Raw genomic sequence first — 17,937 nt, 5'->3', positions numbered from 1 at the left:
TCGGCTTATTCTGATTATACAGCATTCAACGTAAGATTGATTGACTGAGGTCGACCATCGAGACTTCGTCAACCATCTTCGTTTTCCATAATCAATCAGTCGAATAATGCTGAATAATCTTTGGATTCAGCCAATTGATGTATCGAATTATTAACGATTGGTCGAATAGAGTTCAACACGGAACTCAACCAATTATTTATCGTTCTCGACGTGCGTTGGTTGAAAAAGAGTCGTAATATCGAGACTCAACCAATCGTCACGATTGCGAAATTCATACGTCAAGAAAACGACGCGTCTAGGGCAGGAATTGTCAGATGCAGCCCTACCGATGAGTCTACTGACAATTCCGAGACGAAACGCACGCACTCCGTAAATTCGATCCATTTGAATCAATCACTCGATATTAATTTGGCGAGTGATAATCCGATTGTTTGTATTCTTTAAAAAAATTTTAAAAGTAAAAGTATGCAACAAATGGAGTGTTTAAATGAATTAAAGAAGCGTAGAACAAATTTGAGCATATTGTATATATATTTAAATATTATTCCATAATTATGATAGTCGGATAATGATGATAATAATAATAAAAATTAAATAATAGTACAATAATTTATTCAAATAATGTAGATAAATAAAAGTATAATTAAAAAAATGTTATATGCAATTTGCATTTAAAAAACAGATTTGTTTAACTTTGTCTGACAACAAGCATGTTCGCTTTTCCGTGACAATATTGCCAGCTCTAGAAAATAGCCTCTCACTGTAGGTTCGGATTGCTGGAATGCCTAATAAACTTTTGGCCACTGGCGCTAAATGGACAAATCGAATTTCGTTCTCTGTCCACCATTGCAAAATGCAGTTGTCCGTTGGAATGACTTTCTCTGCCATGTACATACTAATTTGCTTGTTCACCCGCAAACATTACTATTCGTCGCGACTGATTAAGATACGAATACATCATCATCGTTCGCTCGATCCCCAAACATTCCACAGTGTTTCGAGTTGACATTACACTCCTCGTAGCTAGCACGCCTATCAAACATTATACACGGCCTGCACATCATAAACCTGGGCGAGCTGAGATCAGTTTCGTCGCCCAAGGTTGCTGCATTTTTTTAAAATGTCGACCAAGTGGCCACATTCTTTAATACTGTCTTTCACCATCAATTGAAAAGAATAAAGTACATGTAGATTTGAAATGTTGACAATATATTAATTTGTTTAACATTTGAATTGCTTGATACTTTTTGCTTACTTGTAATGTGTGAGCAAAACAGGGGATCCTCTCCCACGCATTACATAATGTGATTGCCTTTACAATGTTTGCACCATTGTCGGTGATGAAATATATCTGGTAATTGGTACTGCTGAATCCCCATTTATCCAAAGTATGTCTTAGGTAGTTGTTGATATTTTCACTGGTATGGCATTCACGAATAACAGCAATGTTTAAAGTATAATTGACTAATTTGAAATTATCATTTAAATAGTGGACTGTCACGGACATATAATTTTCATTTGCCTGCGATGTCCATCCGTCGGTAGTAAAAGCGAATGAGCGCACTTAAGTAAAAAAATGGAAAAAATAAATACAAATTTTGTATACAATTGAAAAACCTTTTGTTTTAAAAATATTCGAACAGACATTGTAAATAATATAAAATGTTCTACCTTAGAATTAAAACGGTGAAACGTTTCTTGGGAGAATAAACTTATAAAAAAATAATGTTACAAAAATTATTTAGTAACCAGAGGGGTGTGGTACTAGTGCTAATGGAATAATAATAATATTATATATCAGATCGAATAATTTGTCCCAAAAAGAACAGTATCGTGTTAAGAATTGGTTTTTTTTTTTTTTTTTTAAATATATACAAGTTGGTACCCAAGTTGATACCCATTCAATGTAACTAATTGTATTGTATTGTATTGCTTTATTGAGCGTTAACCCTTAACGGGCTGTTTACGCTTTTCTTACACATCATATAATCCGCTCTACAAAAACTTCCTTATACAACTAGAGTACAAAAATCGTAACCCGTACAATATACATATATCTCGTCAGACTTAAACAGTATTGCATTTGTTCCCTTATATTAAACTTCGATGCGTTACTATTGCATATCTCGTCCCACCACCCAATGGATTGAATTCAGGTACCTGTCTATCCGTTACAACACTCATTCATAATTATCTCTTTCCACACTTATTGTCTAATCTTATTTCTACACATGACTGTGCTAAATCGGTCCATCCCATTCTATCCTTACTTCACTTATTCCTATCCTCCTTCTGATTTCCCGCTTTTTTGCCCTAAGTATCTTATTCCGGTAAAAGAATGGACAGGTATGGCTCTTGCAATTGTTTTAGATCAATATACCTTATCACTAAAATCTTTGTACTTTCTTTCCCTTTGTATATCACTATTGTCCACTATTATTTAACCGCATAAAAAACTTCAAAAAAGCAAAAAAATTACGCCAAGTTCATGAAAAAGTAGAGGACTTAAAGAGTAATCATAGAAAAATAAAAGATGCCCCTAAAAAAATTCAAGAAAGTAGGAAAAGATGTGAAATCGAAATGAGCAGCCAGTACTTGAAGGTCCTTTCCAGTAAAGTGCAAGGTGACACTGTGTAACATAATATAAAATTCCGTGCTTTTCAACTATGCGCAGCTAAAATGCTGTGTTTAACAGTGCAGACGTTCAGATTCTAATGACAACTCATGTAAACTGACTGCTCCGCACTTTGACGGTGAAATGAAGAAGCTAAGTAGTGTATCAACCATAAACTGAGACTGTTTAAACATTTGCCTAGATGTTCGTGGCCTGGAAGTCAAATGCTTGGCATGGCCAGGCAAGGTCAAGGTTTTGATGAATAAGAATTATTTTAAAATGTAAAATAATAAAAATGTACTTATATTGTCAGCATTTTAAACTGACAAATTATCTGAAAGTTTGTAAGAGGAAAGGTATCTATGTCAATGAATGTTCTTAGAAATATTTTAAAACACAATAAAATGAAAATGTACTCATACTGTCAAAGTTTTAAATTGAGAAATTATGTGAAAGTCTGCGTGAGAGAAAGTATGGGTATTGATGATCTGAGAATGCTTTGCCTGGCCTTGCCAAGCATTTGACTTCCAGGCCACGAACATCTAGGCAAATGTTTAAACAGTCTCAGTTTGTGGTTGATACACTACTTAGCTTCTTCATTTCACCGTCAAAGTGCGGAGCAGTCAGTTTACATGTGTTGTCATTAGAATCTGAACGTCTGCACTGTTAAACACAGCATTTTAGCTGCGCATAGTTGAAAAGCACGGAATTTTATATTATGTTACACAGTGTCACCTTGCACTTTACTGGAAAGGACCTTCAAGTACTGGCTGCTCATTTCGATTCCACATCTTTTCCTACTTTCTTGAATTTTTTAGGGGCATCTTTTATTTTTCTATGATTACTCTTTAAGTCCTCCACTTTTTCATGAACTTGGCGTAATTTTTTTGCTTTTTTGAAGTTTTTTATGAGGATCTCACTTCTTTTTACAAAGATAATTTGTATAATGATAACCATATACTTCCAAATACAGTATCACTACACGTAGTCTTTAAAATAATTATTCAATTTACGGCGTCCAAATGTCACAAATACAAACTGACAGGTTATACAGGTTAGAAATGAACGAGCGATGTGAGCGGCAGCCATATTACAATTCCGGCCGACGAGCCCTGCCGACTGATTCCGAGAGTCGACGAATCGACGAACGGCCTTAGCTCCTATTGGCTAAGTGTTGACGAAAACAATAAGTATAAGAGTCAGAATCAGAAGAAAAATCTACAATTTCTGACCGATTTATGACATGATATTACGATATCTCAGTTGTACATGGACCGGACCGATTTTATGATTTTGGTTTTATTAGAAAGATTACACGAGATTTACATAAGAAAAATGCCTTTAAATTTAGAAAATATTGCAGGTGTGATGAGATATTAATGAAGGAAGTTTCAGGTTAGGTTGGAATCGCAATTTTACGAGTAAAAAATACGTGGTAGCGCCAGCGCCAGTGCAGTGTACAGGGTGGTGGAACTTTTGTCATGTACTTGGCGTCAAGACGCTACCGCGTCTCTAGATTCTCCTACAAGAATGGATGTATTTTATGAATTGACCACTGAATAAGTGACGCTGCGATCGTCCAGTAACTGGTTCGAAATTTGAGAGTAAACAATTAAACACTGCTTTAATCGTGACTTAAATATACCTGTATATAGTGAAGCACGAGTTAAGGTTGTGTAGCTGATTCGTGATTCGAGTTTATTTACCTACGATTCATCACATGACCACGCGATTCACTTCGGTGACTTATATAGATAAAACCGCCTGTTTAAAACCAGCTGACAAGATGTTACGTCAGCCAGTCGGTAGCCGTTGCCATTGGACGCACGACGTTATTGCCAGTGTTGGTTATGCCGGGAGTCTGAAATTGTGTACCTTTTTTCTCTCGTTCGAACGTATCGCTGAATCATGTCCAAAATTGACGAATATTACTTGACAGTGCTTCGACTAGTTAAAGAAGCTGGCTCGGTAAGTTTCAGTTCCTTTGATAAAATCGATGCTAACCCGCGGAAAAAATGTTTTGGAGAATCGAGTTATTCTTAGTTAATAGTTACTACGTTTATCGATTTTGCACACAAACATGGATTTCAATAAAATTCTTAGTCAGTATATATATATATATATATATATATATATATATATATATATATATATATATATATATACATATATGTTTTGTTTTTGTATTCCCCTCGAACAGGTTTGTGTCGTGTTACTTTATGAAATATTAATGCATGCTTGCTCGATGTTCAGTCATTCGTTTTAATGATTTGTTTTGAAGTTGTTTTGTTTAACGTAATGTTAATTCTATCGTAAAATCGATCGATATAATATTACGATAAAAACTATTTATTGGGGGATATTATGTATTTGCAATTACTGTAATTTTATAAGTTGGATTGATAATAAATTATGTCAATGTCAATGCGTTCGACTTCTAATAGGATTTATAGTTACCATGTCCATTGTAATGACTGACCATGTTGTTATCATTTATGTAACCTATAATGTTAATGTGCATGCTTTACAAACGAATTGCATTATACTTACGTTAAAATTTATGTACAATTACAATTTTCGTGACTTATTTTCGTGATGAAATAAATTGAAATTCTCAACATTAAAAACTTGGAGTGTTACTTAATTACATGTACAAGTGGAAGAATTCTCATTAAATAATTATTAGCTGGTACTTTAAATCTTTTCATTATATTGCTATTTGACTTCTACTTTCACATTTATTTGAGAAAACATTTGTTAACAACGATTTGTTCCATCTCAAGTTTATTTAATTATGTGTAATCGATATGAACAGGCGTAAAAAATACGAAATTAAGGAAAATAGTTGAGTTGAATCATATCGTTTACAGATCGTTCGGGAAAAAATTAATCAACCGAAGGATCCGATGATAAAGTCGTGCGAAGTCGATCTTGTTACTGAATGGGATCAAAAAGTTGAGAAATTGTTAGTCGAGGGTATATCTTCGAAATATGCAGACCACAAGTACGTTCTGTAATTTATAATATTTAAATAGATGTTTTGTCTTATGTCACAAACAGTTCGGAAATTTCATCATAACGAACAACAATCACAATCTCACGATCAATGTCAATACATATTGCAATCTCCTTCAAAAAGTTTTGGGCTATTTCTTCGATACATATGAACGTGTGGAAAAAGTAGGAAATCCTAATAATTTTTAGAACAAGTGATGTGCTTTTTTTATTCAGTTTTTGTAACATTATTTTTGTGGACGTTCAGCGAAGTTTTTCAACAGGTATTACATGGTTTTCTTGATCAGGTATTAAATATTTGAATATATGTTGAACAATGTTGAACATTTATTTAATAGATGTTGAACATTGTGTTGATAAATGTGGATGAATTTGGTAGTACATGTTGAAAAAACTTGTTATACTTGTTGAGCACTAATTTAATAAACGCTTAAAATTTTTACTAATCTTGAAGTAAACAATGAATATTTCTGACCTGAAACATAAAGTGCGACGAACTCTGTAGAATATAATTTGATCTTATCCATCGAAACCTTCGATTCGTTCTATCCCATTAAGCTCATTATTGCGTGCTTATAACCCATAAGGGGATAAGAATGGTTACTAAGGGTTCCGTAGTATGTTTAACTGGAATTTTCCATTAGTATAACGTTCTAGAACAATCGAAATAATTTATTTGTATTCCAAAAATATGCCGATTTAAAGAGGGCGAAAAATATTATTCATTAAAAAACCAGACAGAAATGAAATTAGCATTAAACAAGTTGAATAGTTTGCGCTGTATGATCTATTTCGTAATATTTTTAACTATTAATTCCATTTTGTAATTACTTGTTAATAAAGACTTTAAACTTGGTTTAATAAAAGATACAAATTTTCCTGTTAAATGTTGATAAATTCGTTAAACAAAAGTTAAAAGTTTCGTTATTGAACGTTGACAAAAATTGCAATTAAAAAAAAAAGATGTAATTATGTGGTATCGTATTTGATGAAAATGTCTGTGTAAAATTTTAAGTGAAAACATACATTTTTCCAGATTTATTGGCGAGGAAGAGAGTTCACTTGGTAAGAAGATCGAATTAACGGACGAGCCAACATGGATCATCGATCCAATCGATGGCACGATGAATTTCGTGCACGGTTTACCGCACACTTGCATATCAATTGCGTTACTTATTAACAAAGTTGCTGAAATTGGAATCGTTTATAATCCGATTTTGGAACAACTATTTACTGCCCGCAAGGGTCAAGGTGCATTTTTGAACGGGGCACCCATTCAAGTCTCTGAAGTAACTGGTAATTAAATTTTATACTCCTATATGTTGTTCAATAACACCTTATCAATAATCGCATTAACTTGCGTTTACCTTTTGAACTTTAAAATAATAAAATCGTTTAAAAATTAAAGCTATATGTACAAAGTTTACATATATACCAAATTGAAACGAATTAAGCTTTATTTTTTTAAAGAATTGCGCAAGGCACTCGTAATGATGGAAATGGGCACAAGCAGGGATCCTGAAAAAATGAAAATTGTATTGGAGAATGCAAACAATCTTACTCCAAAAGTTCACGGGTAAAACGTTTTCGATTTGAGATTGGTCGTTTATTTTACTTAGACATTGTTTTATGATCTCTATTAAAGAGACTTTTGTTCTTCTTATTATATTGCTTCAGAATACGAGCTTTGGGATCTGCAGCTTTAAACATGTGCATGGTCGCTCTAGGCGGAGCGGATGTTTCGTTTGAATTCGGTATTCACGCTTGGGATATTGCAGCTGGTGATATTATTGTGAGAGAAGCTGGTGGTGTGTGTATAGATCCGGCAGGTAATTAATGCATGTTACAGTTATTAGTTATTTTGAAGATAATTAATGTATGATGTATAATTATTTTATTACAATAATAAATTATCTAGATTTAGTGATTTTACTTTTTCTTAACGCTTTAATTTTAGGTGGTCCATTTGATGTCATGAGCAGAAGAGTCTTGTGTGCAACAACAATGGACTTGGCTCAGGAATTAGCTAAAGTATTGGTTCAGTATTATCCCGAACGCGACTGAAAATCTTAAAATAGATATAAATAAATAAACCCAAAACTCAATAATTAAAAATTGAAGTGATTCTGTATTTAATGTACGTATAATTTGTATTATGTACTTCGTTTCGTCATATATCGAAACGTAATTTTAATCTTGTTCAAACCATGACAATTTTTTCCTTTTTCGCAGGCATTTAAGGTTTATAAATAGAAAAATACATATAAATTTTTAAAGAATGTACTTATATTTTACATAGATGTTTGAAACAAAGATGACAATATATCCAAGAGATGTATTATAAATCTAAATTTCATATAAATTACATATTCATGATAAAAAAAATGCTAACAATGTTAAATATTAACGAAAGGGATATTCTATGGCTGTAAATGTGATTTGCTCTTTACATCTAAATATAAAATACTATATTAAAATGTAACATGAAATAAACTTAATTATCCCGCTAAATATATGTGTAATTTGTTCTGATCATTGTTTCCGTGTTACACTTTTCGAATTACATGTCACATTATAGTACTTTTTGCATCTAAAACTTGTTCACTGTATTCTAATTATTTTCTAAGATTTTTGTATTTAGCAATCTGAAAACTGAAGGCCATAAATATTAGGATTATGTTATTTTTAATATAACTTAAGTATTTTGTTTTAATTTAATGTAATAATTTGTAATTCTCACGCATATGTACCTTACCTGTTCACATACTTACGATTTCATTAATTTCAACGAAACAAACCTTCCTGCTGATATAAATTTAATTAAATATTCGGCGATCCTTTCGGCGATAGGCACCATTTTAATACAGTTGTCAAGCTGCAGCTGCGACGATCTCACGCCATTTCCTTCATCATTGCTTTCCATCAACTGATTTCATCACCTCTTCCATTGCCTCCCCTCCTCACAGGGAGGGCTACAAGTGAAACATTACCAAATTGCCAATTAGAAAACTGTAAACTAATCTAAATTTCTGTGTATTCATTTTATTTCTGTATTGAAATGTGCCCGAAATATCTATTTCCCCCCTTTGATATCTCAATTTAACCAAGTTTATTCTTAATTTTTATAGCTATTGACAGATAAGATTGAAGTACTCAAGTGCTCTATTTTATATAGTAATACAATAATGCAAGTTTAATATCTATCCTTTTATCACCTTTGCGAGTATAACTTTGTAATTTACTATTTAAAATGATATATGATGATCTAAATCTGTATGAGTGTAAAATTTTATCTACATCCAAGTAGAACAGACTAAGTAGGATTGTTACGACTTGAGTTTGTTTGCGATGCAATATGGAGGTTCTGATTGTCTATACAGGTCGTTTAATGAAAAACGGATATACTAAATATCCCATAAGGCAGTCCCCCAAGAATACCTTGCAACGGGATCGGCGTTAAAAGCCCACAAAGGTCCACTCGCGCTTAACGTTGCTTTGAATCGAAGACTCATCTGAAACATAAGCAGCCTCGTACAATATTGCCAGGTAAAAATGCATACCACGAACCATTCAAACAGCATTGACGTTCTGTTGTATCTTACTTAAACGAACAACTCAATATTAAATAAAAGGAAAAAAAATAAAATTTACGAAGCTACGATGCGAAATCGTATGACGTAAACAGATATCTGTTAAAATCAAATTATACAAATTTTAGAAGATAATAAACACGATCGCTATTAATATATTAATATCGAGTGTTAAATTATTTTCGTTCATATATATATATATACGTAATGCAATATTCACTGGTAAATATTTGTAACTTCTATTTCTCAGTGCAAATATATACATTATTATATTTTCATATTTCTTTACATTGATATCTAAATAAATGCAAAGTTAGACGTAAAAATAATTATCCATGATATTAAAGATCGAACAGTAAATGAGTGTTAACATATCGACTTATTTTACAGCAGTTCCTAAAACACACGTTGTCCTACCTATTATATCTCGTTACTAGATAAAAACAGATTACATTTTTTTTGTCATATGTTATTTATGGATTGAAATACGTCTACGGTGCGTGCTTCTAATTGCACGAGCAGCGCGCGAATAGACTGAAAGTATAAAATACAGGGCTCGTTTCTCATTATTTTAAGCATGTGTCGTTTTATTTCAGTCACCTACTTATTATACAATTTGTTTTCTTCTTCATTAGTACAAGACTCCTTGTTTTACTAGAACTTCAATGCCGTACCGGCACTGAAGAAGAACAACAAAAAACTGTTCGTGAACCGGTACGATCAATCATCAGATTCGTATGTTTCACAATTTCACAAACACGGAATCCCCTTGTCGCGAACGTAAACGCATTATCAATAATGATTTATGATATAATAATTTATACGAGATATTATTATTGTTCTTAAAGAACTCGCGCTTTTTTTTATTTATTTTTTTTTTTTAATCGAAAGATGAAGAAAAAGAAAAATACTATGTACCACCATTATGCTAAGTATCGATGGCCAGTGCTGAAAGAGGCGGTCACTTTTCCCAGTTCATATCGTCCACGGAAGAGAATACGATTACCACGTAATTCAGCGAGCCTCTTCTTCTAGCGTCATCGTTGATTTATTATTTATAGCTGCTGTGCACAGAGAAAGAGAAGAAATAAACCAAATCTAAGCGAAACTTGTATTCAAAAATTTACACGCAAAAAAGATTTTTACGCCCTGATACACTACATTGTTCCGAGTCGTACAAATATGTCGCTTTTTTCGTTGGTAAATGCATCGGTGAACTCCAATGTCTTATTCATCGTTCGTATTGGTTATAATTATTATAAAAATATTGCACTCTATTGACCTGCAATAGTTATCATTCATTAAATAATACAGTTCAGATTGATAGAGTACAATGTCATGCGTTTGATTAAAATTCATTTGTTTCCCTTGTATGTTTGTGTGTGTGTGTGTGTGTGTGTATATATATATATATATATATATATATATATTTTTCCAAAAGTTTTTTCATTATTATTGAGAAGGAGCGAGTGAAACGTGAAATTTTGCACCGCCTCTTTCTGCTAAAACGGATACAGGACACAGTCAATATAAGGAGACACCGCCTTATGTTAGTATGTTTTATAGTATACAACGAATCGTTAGCGGTGTCATTTCAAACATTTTGCAAAGTTACGTTAATGAATTCTCCGATGTGGAAGGACCCCGGACAGGGTTACCTAGATCTTTTCTTGTATAAAGGGATGTGCCAGGGCATGGTTCACAGTGATTCTCTTTCCCGCGTCCAACATCAACGTTCGCTCCAAGAGGTCCTTCAGTTGCCCAACCTTTCTATTTTGTTCCGGCGGCAAGGAGTTTCCACCTAACTCAGCGGTAAGGTCACGAGTGGCAGATAACGTTGACATCACGACAACTTTTTCCTAAAACCACAGATATTCAGAATTCTATAGTTCGTGACGACTAGAATTTTAACACAACAAAACGTCGATCATCGGAACACAAATTAAACATTTGTCTAAAGCATAACAAGCCCAACACTAACAATGTGTACATTGAAACACATATCTGTCGTATGTAAACAATTTTACTAATTTCGTATTAACTTACATCTCTCAAATTATTTTATTTCCTGTTGTTTTTTCATGTGATTGAAACTTTAGTTCTCTTAGACTAACTACCCAAAAAATTGTTTTATGGAACAAATTTGTCTCTTTATTTGTTTAAATAATGGACGTTTTACTGTATTAATTTATAAATATGTAAAACCATTATACACTTACCACACGGCAAAGAACAGGAATGGAAAAAAACGGTAGAAAGACAACTTACCCGCTCTGTGACCTTATCAACTTCATGATAGAGGAAATTGCAGTTTGTGTCAAAATGCTGGTCCTTGAATGTGCCTTTCCTAATCAGTTTATTAGGCATTTTGCCTTTTAGGTCCATGAAGAATTTCAACATTTGGTTGTTTGTTTTGCCCGAGAACATTATTTTTCCCGTGTACAATTCATATATGGTGCATCCCACGGACCACATGTCAATGCCGAAATCATACGGTATACCAAGAACTAGAAAATGGCAATGTTAACTTCCAGAACGTGGCAATTGTTACTACATCTCTATGACAGTGGAGATCTCCCCAATATGGGTGTCTGTCACACAGTTTCCGTTAATATTTACAACATATACTATACATGTATATGCGACTAATATAATGTAGCCGCTACAGAATTATTTATTCAGATTAGATATGTATATATTTTTGATTCCTTTACGCCAATGTTTTCCAAAAGTGGGAGGCGTAACCTCGAAGGGGGTGGGAGTGGTGGTTCATTCCAAAAGGATGAAGAAAAAAAATTTTTAATATAAGGACGTATAGATAACCTAAACATCAGATTGTATTACATTAATCATCGAAAAATAACAATATGAGTATATTAATCTTGCATAATTTTAACTTTTTCTGTGACTAATTCTATAAAGAGAACTAAATTTCTAACTAATATTCATCCATTACATCTATCAATACCATTGAGAAATTTAAATATAATCTTGATTTAGAAATCCTTTTGTTAATAAGGCGACGCCTTCCAAAAGATTTGGAAACCACTGGTTCATGCCATGTTCTTAAAGGACATAGTGCACGGCTACCAAAAGCTAGTTTAAAGTAGAAAAAGTGGTGAGTAAGTAGAGGTTAATCTCTTGAGTTTTTGAATCAACTGAATTTTAGAAATTACTCTTAGAAACATGTTATGTAAATTAATAAATAACTCAAGAGGTTGGCATAATTGTTCAGTCTAAAAAATATGTATTTATCTAGTAATGAAAATATGAAATACTTACTAATTTCGGGTGCTCGATAAAATCTTGATACTAAGTATGGTGTTATTTCATTCTCGTGAGCATGGGATGCGGAACCGAAATCGCAAAGTTTCAATACTAACTTGCTTTCACTGACTAGAATGTTATCCGGTTTGATGTCAGCATGCAGAATATTTGCACGTTTTAATAACTTGAGAGCAAGGAAAAGTTGCTGCGTATACGATCTTACCGCTTTAACATGTAAACCAACGTCTTTCCCATATTTTTTTAAAACCTAAATAAATTTATATAATAAATATAATAATTAGTAACAGATATTCGAAGTAAGACACTTAGGATAGACCATCCGAATATCTCATTTACTTTCGTTAGTAGTTAAATTGTAGGTTAGGTATAACCATGTATTTGGTTAAATAAGTTAATCAGGTCGTCTGTCTTAAGCGCCTCAGACCTGTATAATGTTATTTTTGACAGAAGTAGCGATAAAGAATACCTACCTCTCTTAAATTCATAGCTAAAGGTTCAAAAACCATACATAAATGATTTTTGTGAAAGAAATGCCTAAAAAGTCGTAAACAATGAAATCTATCTTCTGGATCTGCATCATTCAGTTTTCTAAGAATTTCTAATTCCTTAAGGCCAGTTCTATGCCTGAAATGACAAAAAAGGATACGTTTAATTAATTGTTGATTTATACTGTAGGGGAGCAAGATATATAATATAATTACATTATTTCATTATTCCTGATTATTTTTACAGCAACATCCAAATTGCCTCTAGCGCTGTCTCTAGCTCTTACAACATTACTAAATACACCTTGACCCGTGTATCCGTAAACGACATATCGCGAATCTAATGTTTCGCCCACTCGTACTCTAGAAATACAGTTAAATTTATAATTCAAATATTATACGAAAGTTATAAACAAAACATGAAAGGTAGATAATTTACCTATAATATCCTTCTGCATCATCCCAATTGTCCGTTAAACTTGGATTATCTGGTCCACCTTGTCGCTTACCTTCGACAGTGGGACTCTGCGTAAAAGAGTAACATTTTAAATAAACTTGAATAATGTATACGAACTTCAATAAAAAATAAGGGATTATAAACGTACATTGAAATCGCCAATGTTATCTGCTTCAGCGAACATATCCCATTCGTTTGACTTTTTCGCGTTAAGTTTTTCGTCTGGTTTAATTTTCTCTATTGTTTTTAAATCGTCAATTTTGTCAATATCTTCTAATGGCGCGTCTTCAAATCTAGACTTTCTTTTTTTAACTGGTTGCGGTGACTTTGGTTTTTCAGGTAATGGTGGGGTATGACTTTCTGATGTGGATTCATTATTATTAGATGGGATTTCTATTGACTTCTGCGATACGTTTGATTGGCTTTCTGAAGGTGGAGTAGCAGGAACAGTGTTTATGTCCCCAGACATGTTTGAATCTTCATTTGGACCGCCTAACCTCTACAAAAAAACAGGAACAAAAAATATAATTCTAAGAATTGTTTGATGTTTGGAATAAATGAATTCATGAGTAGCATCCATCTATACCAAAAATATAGATGTTACTTAGTAATTCACTTACTTTGAGAAGTTCTTCTCTTTGTTTTCTTCTACGTTCTATAATTGCTTCCTCATCTTCCTCTTCTTCAATATCAATGTCTTTGATATCTTCTTCACTCGAAGTTTCCGAATGTTCAACTTTGAGTCCTTCAGATAAAGAGTCTTTATATTTATCGCTACGTTCCCTCTTACCATTCTTTTCTCTATCTCTATCGTGGTCTCTAGCATGCTTGTCCCTGTCCCTTCGACTTCGAGACAACGACCTCGAGGGTTTGTACCGATCGTTGCGATCTCTATCCAGCCTACTTCTAACAGGACTACGAGATCTTCTTATACTTCTCGAGCGTTCCCGAATTCTTTCGCGATTTCGACTATCACGTCGATCTCGTAGATCATTACGATCACGACTGCTTCGACCATCTCTGTGCCGATCTCTGCTAGCATGGCGCTCTCTGCTGTCCCTTTTATCACGACTATGCCGATCTCTACTGGAGGGTCTATCACGGCTACGACGATCATGACTAGCAGGTCGATCTTTACTCGCATGACGATCTCGACTGCTTTGCCGTTCTCGGCTTCCCAATCTATCGCGACTGTCGCGTCTCGACGCAGAAACTTTATCGGACCTATCTACGGGTTTGTAATCATTACGAGATCTAGCATTATTATGATGATCTACATCTCGCCGTCGATCTTCTTCTCTACAATCGAATATTAAAATATAGTTGGACTCGCTACAACTTTACCCGCTACAATGTCTATAAGGGTCTTCTAAATTTAGCGCCTTGAAAAATGTATCATTTTCAGAAATCTTTTTAAAAGAAAATACAAGCCGAATCAAGTTCACATTTGATACTTCAGACATCCTATAATTTTTAAAAATATAAAAAATTCGAATTTTTTAAACCTCTAAAATGAGAAGATCCCTTATGTCTGAAGCCTCCATAAGTCGAACGGTTATTCATTTTCCTTCGTAAATCTTTGATAACTAAAGAAATAGTAATAATTACTGTTCGAATTTGTATAATTGACCAAAATATAATTTCTGTCTCATTTATCAATGTCAATACTGAATTTGTTTACAATATTTAAAATATTTTGTATTATTCTGTAACTTCGACTTATCGAGGTGTGACTTGTATTTCTATTAATATTTTACTTTCAACTTACCGTCTGTCTTGTTCTCTTTTACGTGATTCGTCTCTTTTAATAGAATCTTTACGCTTTTCATCTTCTGACCTTCTTTTATTATCATCTTTCCGAGGATCCTCTCTATGCCTATCGCTTGGTTTCCGTACTTGCCTGTCATCTCTCCTATTATCGTCCCTCCTTAATTCTTCTTTAGTACGTACTTTATCCTCTCGTCTCCTGTCAGAATCTCTTCGTTTGTCTTTATGGTCATCTCGACTTCTTCGATCTCTGCTCATATCGACTACAACGCGTCTTTCAGGTTTTGTTATTTTTTTACGTTCCCTACTGCCAGATTTGCTTCTAGCTCGTTTCTTAGGAGGTATATTGTCATTTTCGCTATCATCTTCAACAAGTATAACATCAGGTGTTTCCGTAGCTTTAACTTCATCTTGTTCTGGTTCTTTATCCTCCTTTTCAGATTCATCCGATAGATATTGTACTAAACATGCTTGTAACCGTTCCTGTGGAAGTATTGGACTATGATTAGAAGTCCTCTTTCTTATGTGCAAAACTTTTGAGCAAAGACATACCTTTTGTTTCATTAACTCCTCAAGATCAATATCATCTTCAATGATTGTACAGTCTACTTCATCTGAATCTAAATCTATTAATTTTTCATCTTCACTTTCTTCTGTAGAAACCACTTCTAGTAACGAATTTTTCACTTTGCCATTAACACCAATATCTTTTTGAATTGTTCTAGGTGGTTTTTCTTCCAAAGATCCATTTTCGACCTCTTTTTCCTTTTTAGGTCGCTTATGTTTCTTATGTCTTTTCCTAAAATATTAAATTTAATGATATTTTCAGTAATTAAGTCTGGACATTAAATACGAATAAAATATATATTGGACATACCGTTCTTGTCGATCAATTTTTCCATCTTCTCTTTCAATTATTTTGTCTTTCTTATGCTTGTGATGCTTATGCTTTCTTTTCTTTTTCTTTCTTTGGTCGTTCAACATGTCAGATTCAGAATCTATACCAACAATATCTCTCTTAGACTCTAAACATTCTAGATCTGACGTACTGAAACATAATTTAAAAATTAATTGATTAAAGAAGATGATAAGAGATATATGATGTTCATTTACTCAGTTCATTAACATATTACAGTCAAATAGGACCTTCAATCTCATAAAGTAAGTCATACTTTACGAACTACAATTATACAATTTCCAAAAGCATAGATTAATATAACTAATTTCCTTTTCATTTACAATTACTTTAAATGTGATCCACGTGATATAATAATTACCCAGACACAATCCAGTAGAATTGAGCGGGATCTATTGCGAAATACTAATGTTGTAAGACACAAAAATTAGGTTACTTTTTCTTAATGAATCCACACTAAAAATCGTAGTAGAAAAATACCATTTGTCGAGTAATTCACTCAATCATCTTACGTAATACAAAAAGAAAAAAGATTTTTTAAATGTGTACGAAATTTATTCCGAAAATAAACAGAAGATCACGTAAGTATATGCGATGTAAACAGACTACCTTACGTATCTTTTTGTACACTGAAAGCGACGATTTCGTAACCAATGTAATTATGCTTGTTGAAATTTACGACTTACCCCATGCTTATACTTGGTAAATTATTGTTAAGAAAAAAACTACAGAATCACTGCACAAAACAACTACACGTATATATGAACTCTTTAATGGGCCGCCATCTTGTATGCTCGATCGTGTTATTTCGAGATATCACGGTAAGGCTTCGAACTATCGATAACAAAGGGTTGCTTCCGGTTTCTGTATTCGCGTGTGTTGTAAAAGTATATTTATGATATAAAACTTTTTCTAAGTTTAACAATTTTTAACAATTTTGACAATCTACAAACATGTACTTACAACTAGTGAGTGGAAGAATGACATTTAACATTCAACGATACTTTTTTATTGAAAGTTTACAGCAAATTTTACACAAATAAATGAATTTCCTCAAACAAAGACATAGAAATTAGTAATGTACTCAACAAGACGAATCTAACGACATATAACACGTCAAAATCGGTGAACGGGCCGTTTGCTAGAAATATGCCATTTTTTTTTAAAACAAACAGCGATTATTATTAATATTTAAGGGAAGTATACGTGATCGCGACGAAAGTTCGTTTGAATAATCGTTCGTGTCCGCCACAGTCTTTAACAATCTTGGATGATCCTTCGGTCGGTACAGATCCCGCGATCACGAGTGCGCGTCTCATGTCCGTCATATTTATTTCTGTCTAATTACTCATTTTCTTGATTATCGATAATCGTAGCTAGGTATTGCATCGAACGAAGTCATTGCTTCCGCCGTGGGAACCTTTGTTTTAAGTCACGTCGCTAGAATATGAGTTAGGGTAAATTGTAATAAGCAATACTGGAACAAAAAAAGTGCAAGTAGTTCGACAGGACTATCACTCAAATAAAGGAAATCAAATCAATTAGTTCGGCATATTCACCGCTAGATGGCTATTTATTTGAGCGAAAATAGCGGGAACCCATAAGAGAAACTGTGACAATTTAAAATTTATTCTTCATTCTTAAATCACATAGTATTATTTATTTATGGAAGTATTTATACAATTTAATACGTTTAAATAATTTCATCGGTGTATTTTTAATAATGAAATCATTTAAAAACATTAAATAGTGAATGTAAAGCAAATAGATAATTTCTACATATTTAAAAGGAAGGTATGGTATTT

The 17,937-nt window shown here is 33.2% G+C and overlaps 2 protein-coding genes across 11 annotated transcripts; one reads left to right on the top strand and one right to left on the bottom strand.

Annotated features, from left to right (window-relative positions):
• Window positions 1-4,380: 4,380 nt before the first annotated feature.
• On the top strand, window positions 4,381-8,579 carry LOC128895097 (inositol monophosphatase 1-like). The gene is made up of 7 exons (XM_054157372.1): window positions 4,381-4,582; window positions 5,485-5,618; window positions 6,666-6,925; window positions 7,100-7,205; window positions 7,307-7,458; window positions 7,587-7,766; window positions 7,862-8,579. The coding sequence occupies exons 1-6, from the start codon at window positions 4,523-4,525 to the stop codon at window positions 7,691-7,693; spliced, it is 819 nt and encodes a 272-aa protein (XP_054013347.1). The 5' UTR covers window positions 4,381-4,522; the 3' UTR covers window positions 7,694-7,766; window positions 7,862-8,579.
• On the bottom strand, window positions 7,896-16,931 carry LOC128895075 (serine/threonine-protein kinase PRP4 homolog). 10 transcript variants are annotated; one of them, XR_008461693.1, is made up of 16 exons: window positions 16,819-16,931; window positions 16,094-16,264; window positions 15,769-16,015; window positions 15,218-15,699; window positions 14,070-14,748; window positions 13,598-13,948; window positions 13,432-13,517; window positions 13,209-13,355; window positions 12,978-13,131; window positions 12,502-12,754; window positions 11,488-11,726; window positions 10,878-11,078; window positions 10,381-10,501; window positions 10,138-10,283; window positions 9,068-9,141; window positions 7,896-8,601 (listed from the first exon to the last, which is right to left on the bottom strand). XR_008461693.1 is itself a non-coding variant. In XM_054157317.1 (13 exons), exons 1-12 carry the CDS (start codon window positions 16,821-16,823, stop codon window positions 10,878-10,880), a joined length of 3,015 nt encoding a protein of 1,004 aa, XP_054013292.1. In that variant the 5' UTR covers window positions 16,824-16,931; the 3' UTR covers window positions 9,786-10,501. The 10 variants fall into 10 exon arrangements, 2 of the variants coding, with proteins under 2 accessions (XP_054013292.1, XP_054013293.1); XR_008461694.1 differs by having other exon boundaries at window positions 10,138-10,280; XR_008461692.1 differs by having other exon boundaries at window positions 10,138-10,501.
• Window positions 16,932-17,937: the final 1,006 nt, after the last annotated feature.

This window comes from Hylaeus anthracinus, unplaced genomic scaffold, assembly GCF_026225885.1.
Source record: "Hylaeus anthracinus isolate JK02 unplaced genomic scaffold, UHH_iyHylAnth1.0_haploid 4, whole genome shotgun sequence".
Lineage (NCBI taxonomy): Eukaryota > Metazoa > Arthropoda > Insecta > Hymenoptera > Colletidae > Hylaeus > Hylaeus anthracinus.
This window is presented reverse-complemented; position numbering and strand designations above follow the sequence as displayed.

Excerpts from the sequence above, each read along its gene's own strand:
- LOC128895097 (XM_054157372.1), top strand. The coding sequence starts at position 4,523 with ATGTCCAAAATTGACGAATATTACTTGACAGTGCTTCGACTAGTTAAA. Across the intron at positions 4,583-5,484 it reads TAGTTAAAGAAGCTGGCTCG|ATCGTTCGGGAAAAAATTAA; the intron begins GTAAGTTTCAGT and ends TATCGTTTACAG. Across the intron at positions 5,619-6,665 it reads TCGAAATATGCAGACCACAA|ATTTATTGGCGAGGAAGAGA; the intron begins GTACGTTCTGTA and ends ACATTTTTCCAG.
- LOC128895075 (XM_054157317.1), bottom strand. Across the intron at positions 12,755-12,977 it reads TAGCTATGAATTTAAGAGAG|GTTTTAAAAAAATATGGGAA; the intron begins GTAGGTATTCTT and ends AAATTTATTTAG. Across the intron at positions 11,727-12,501 it reads TTATCGAGCACCCGAAATTA|TTCTTGGTATACCGTATGAT; the intron begins GTAAGTATTTCA and ends GCCATTTTCTAG.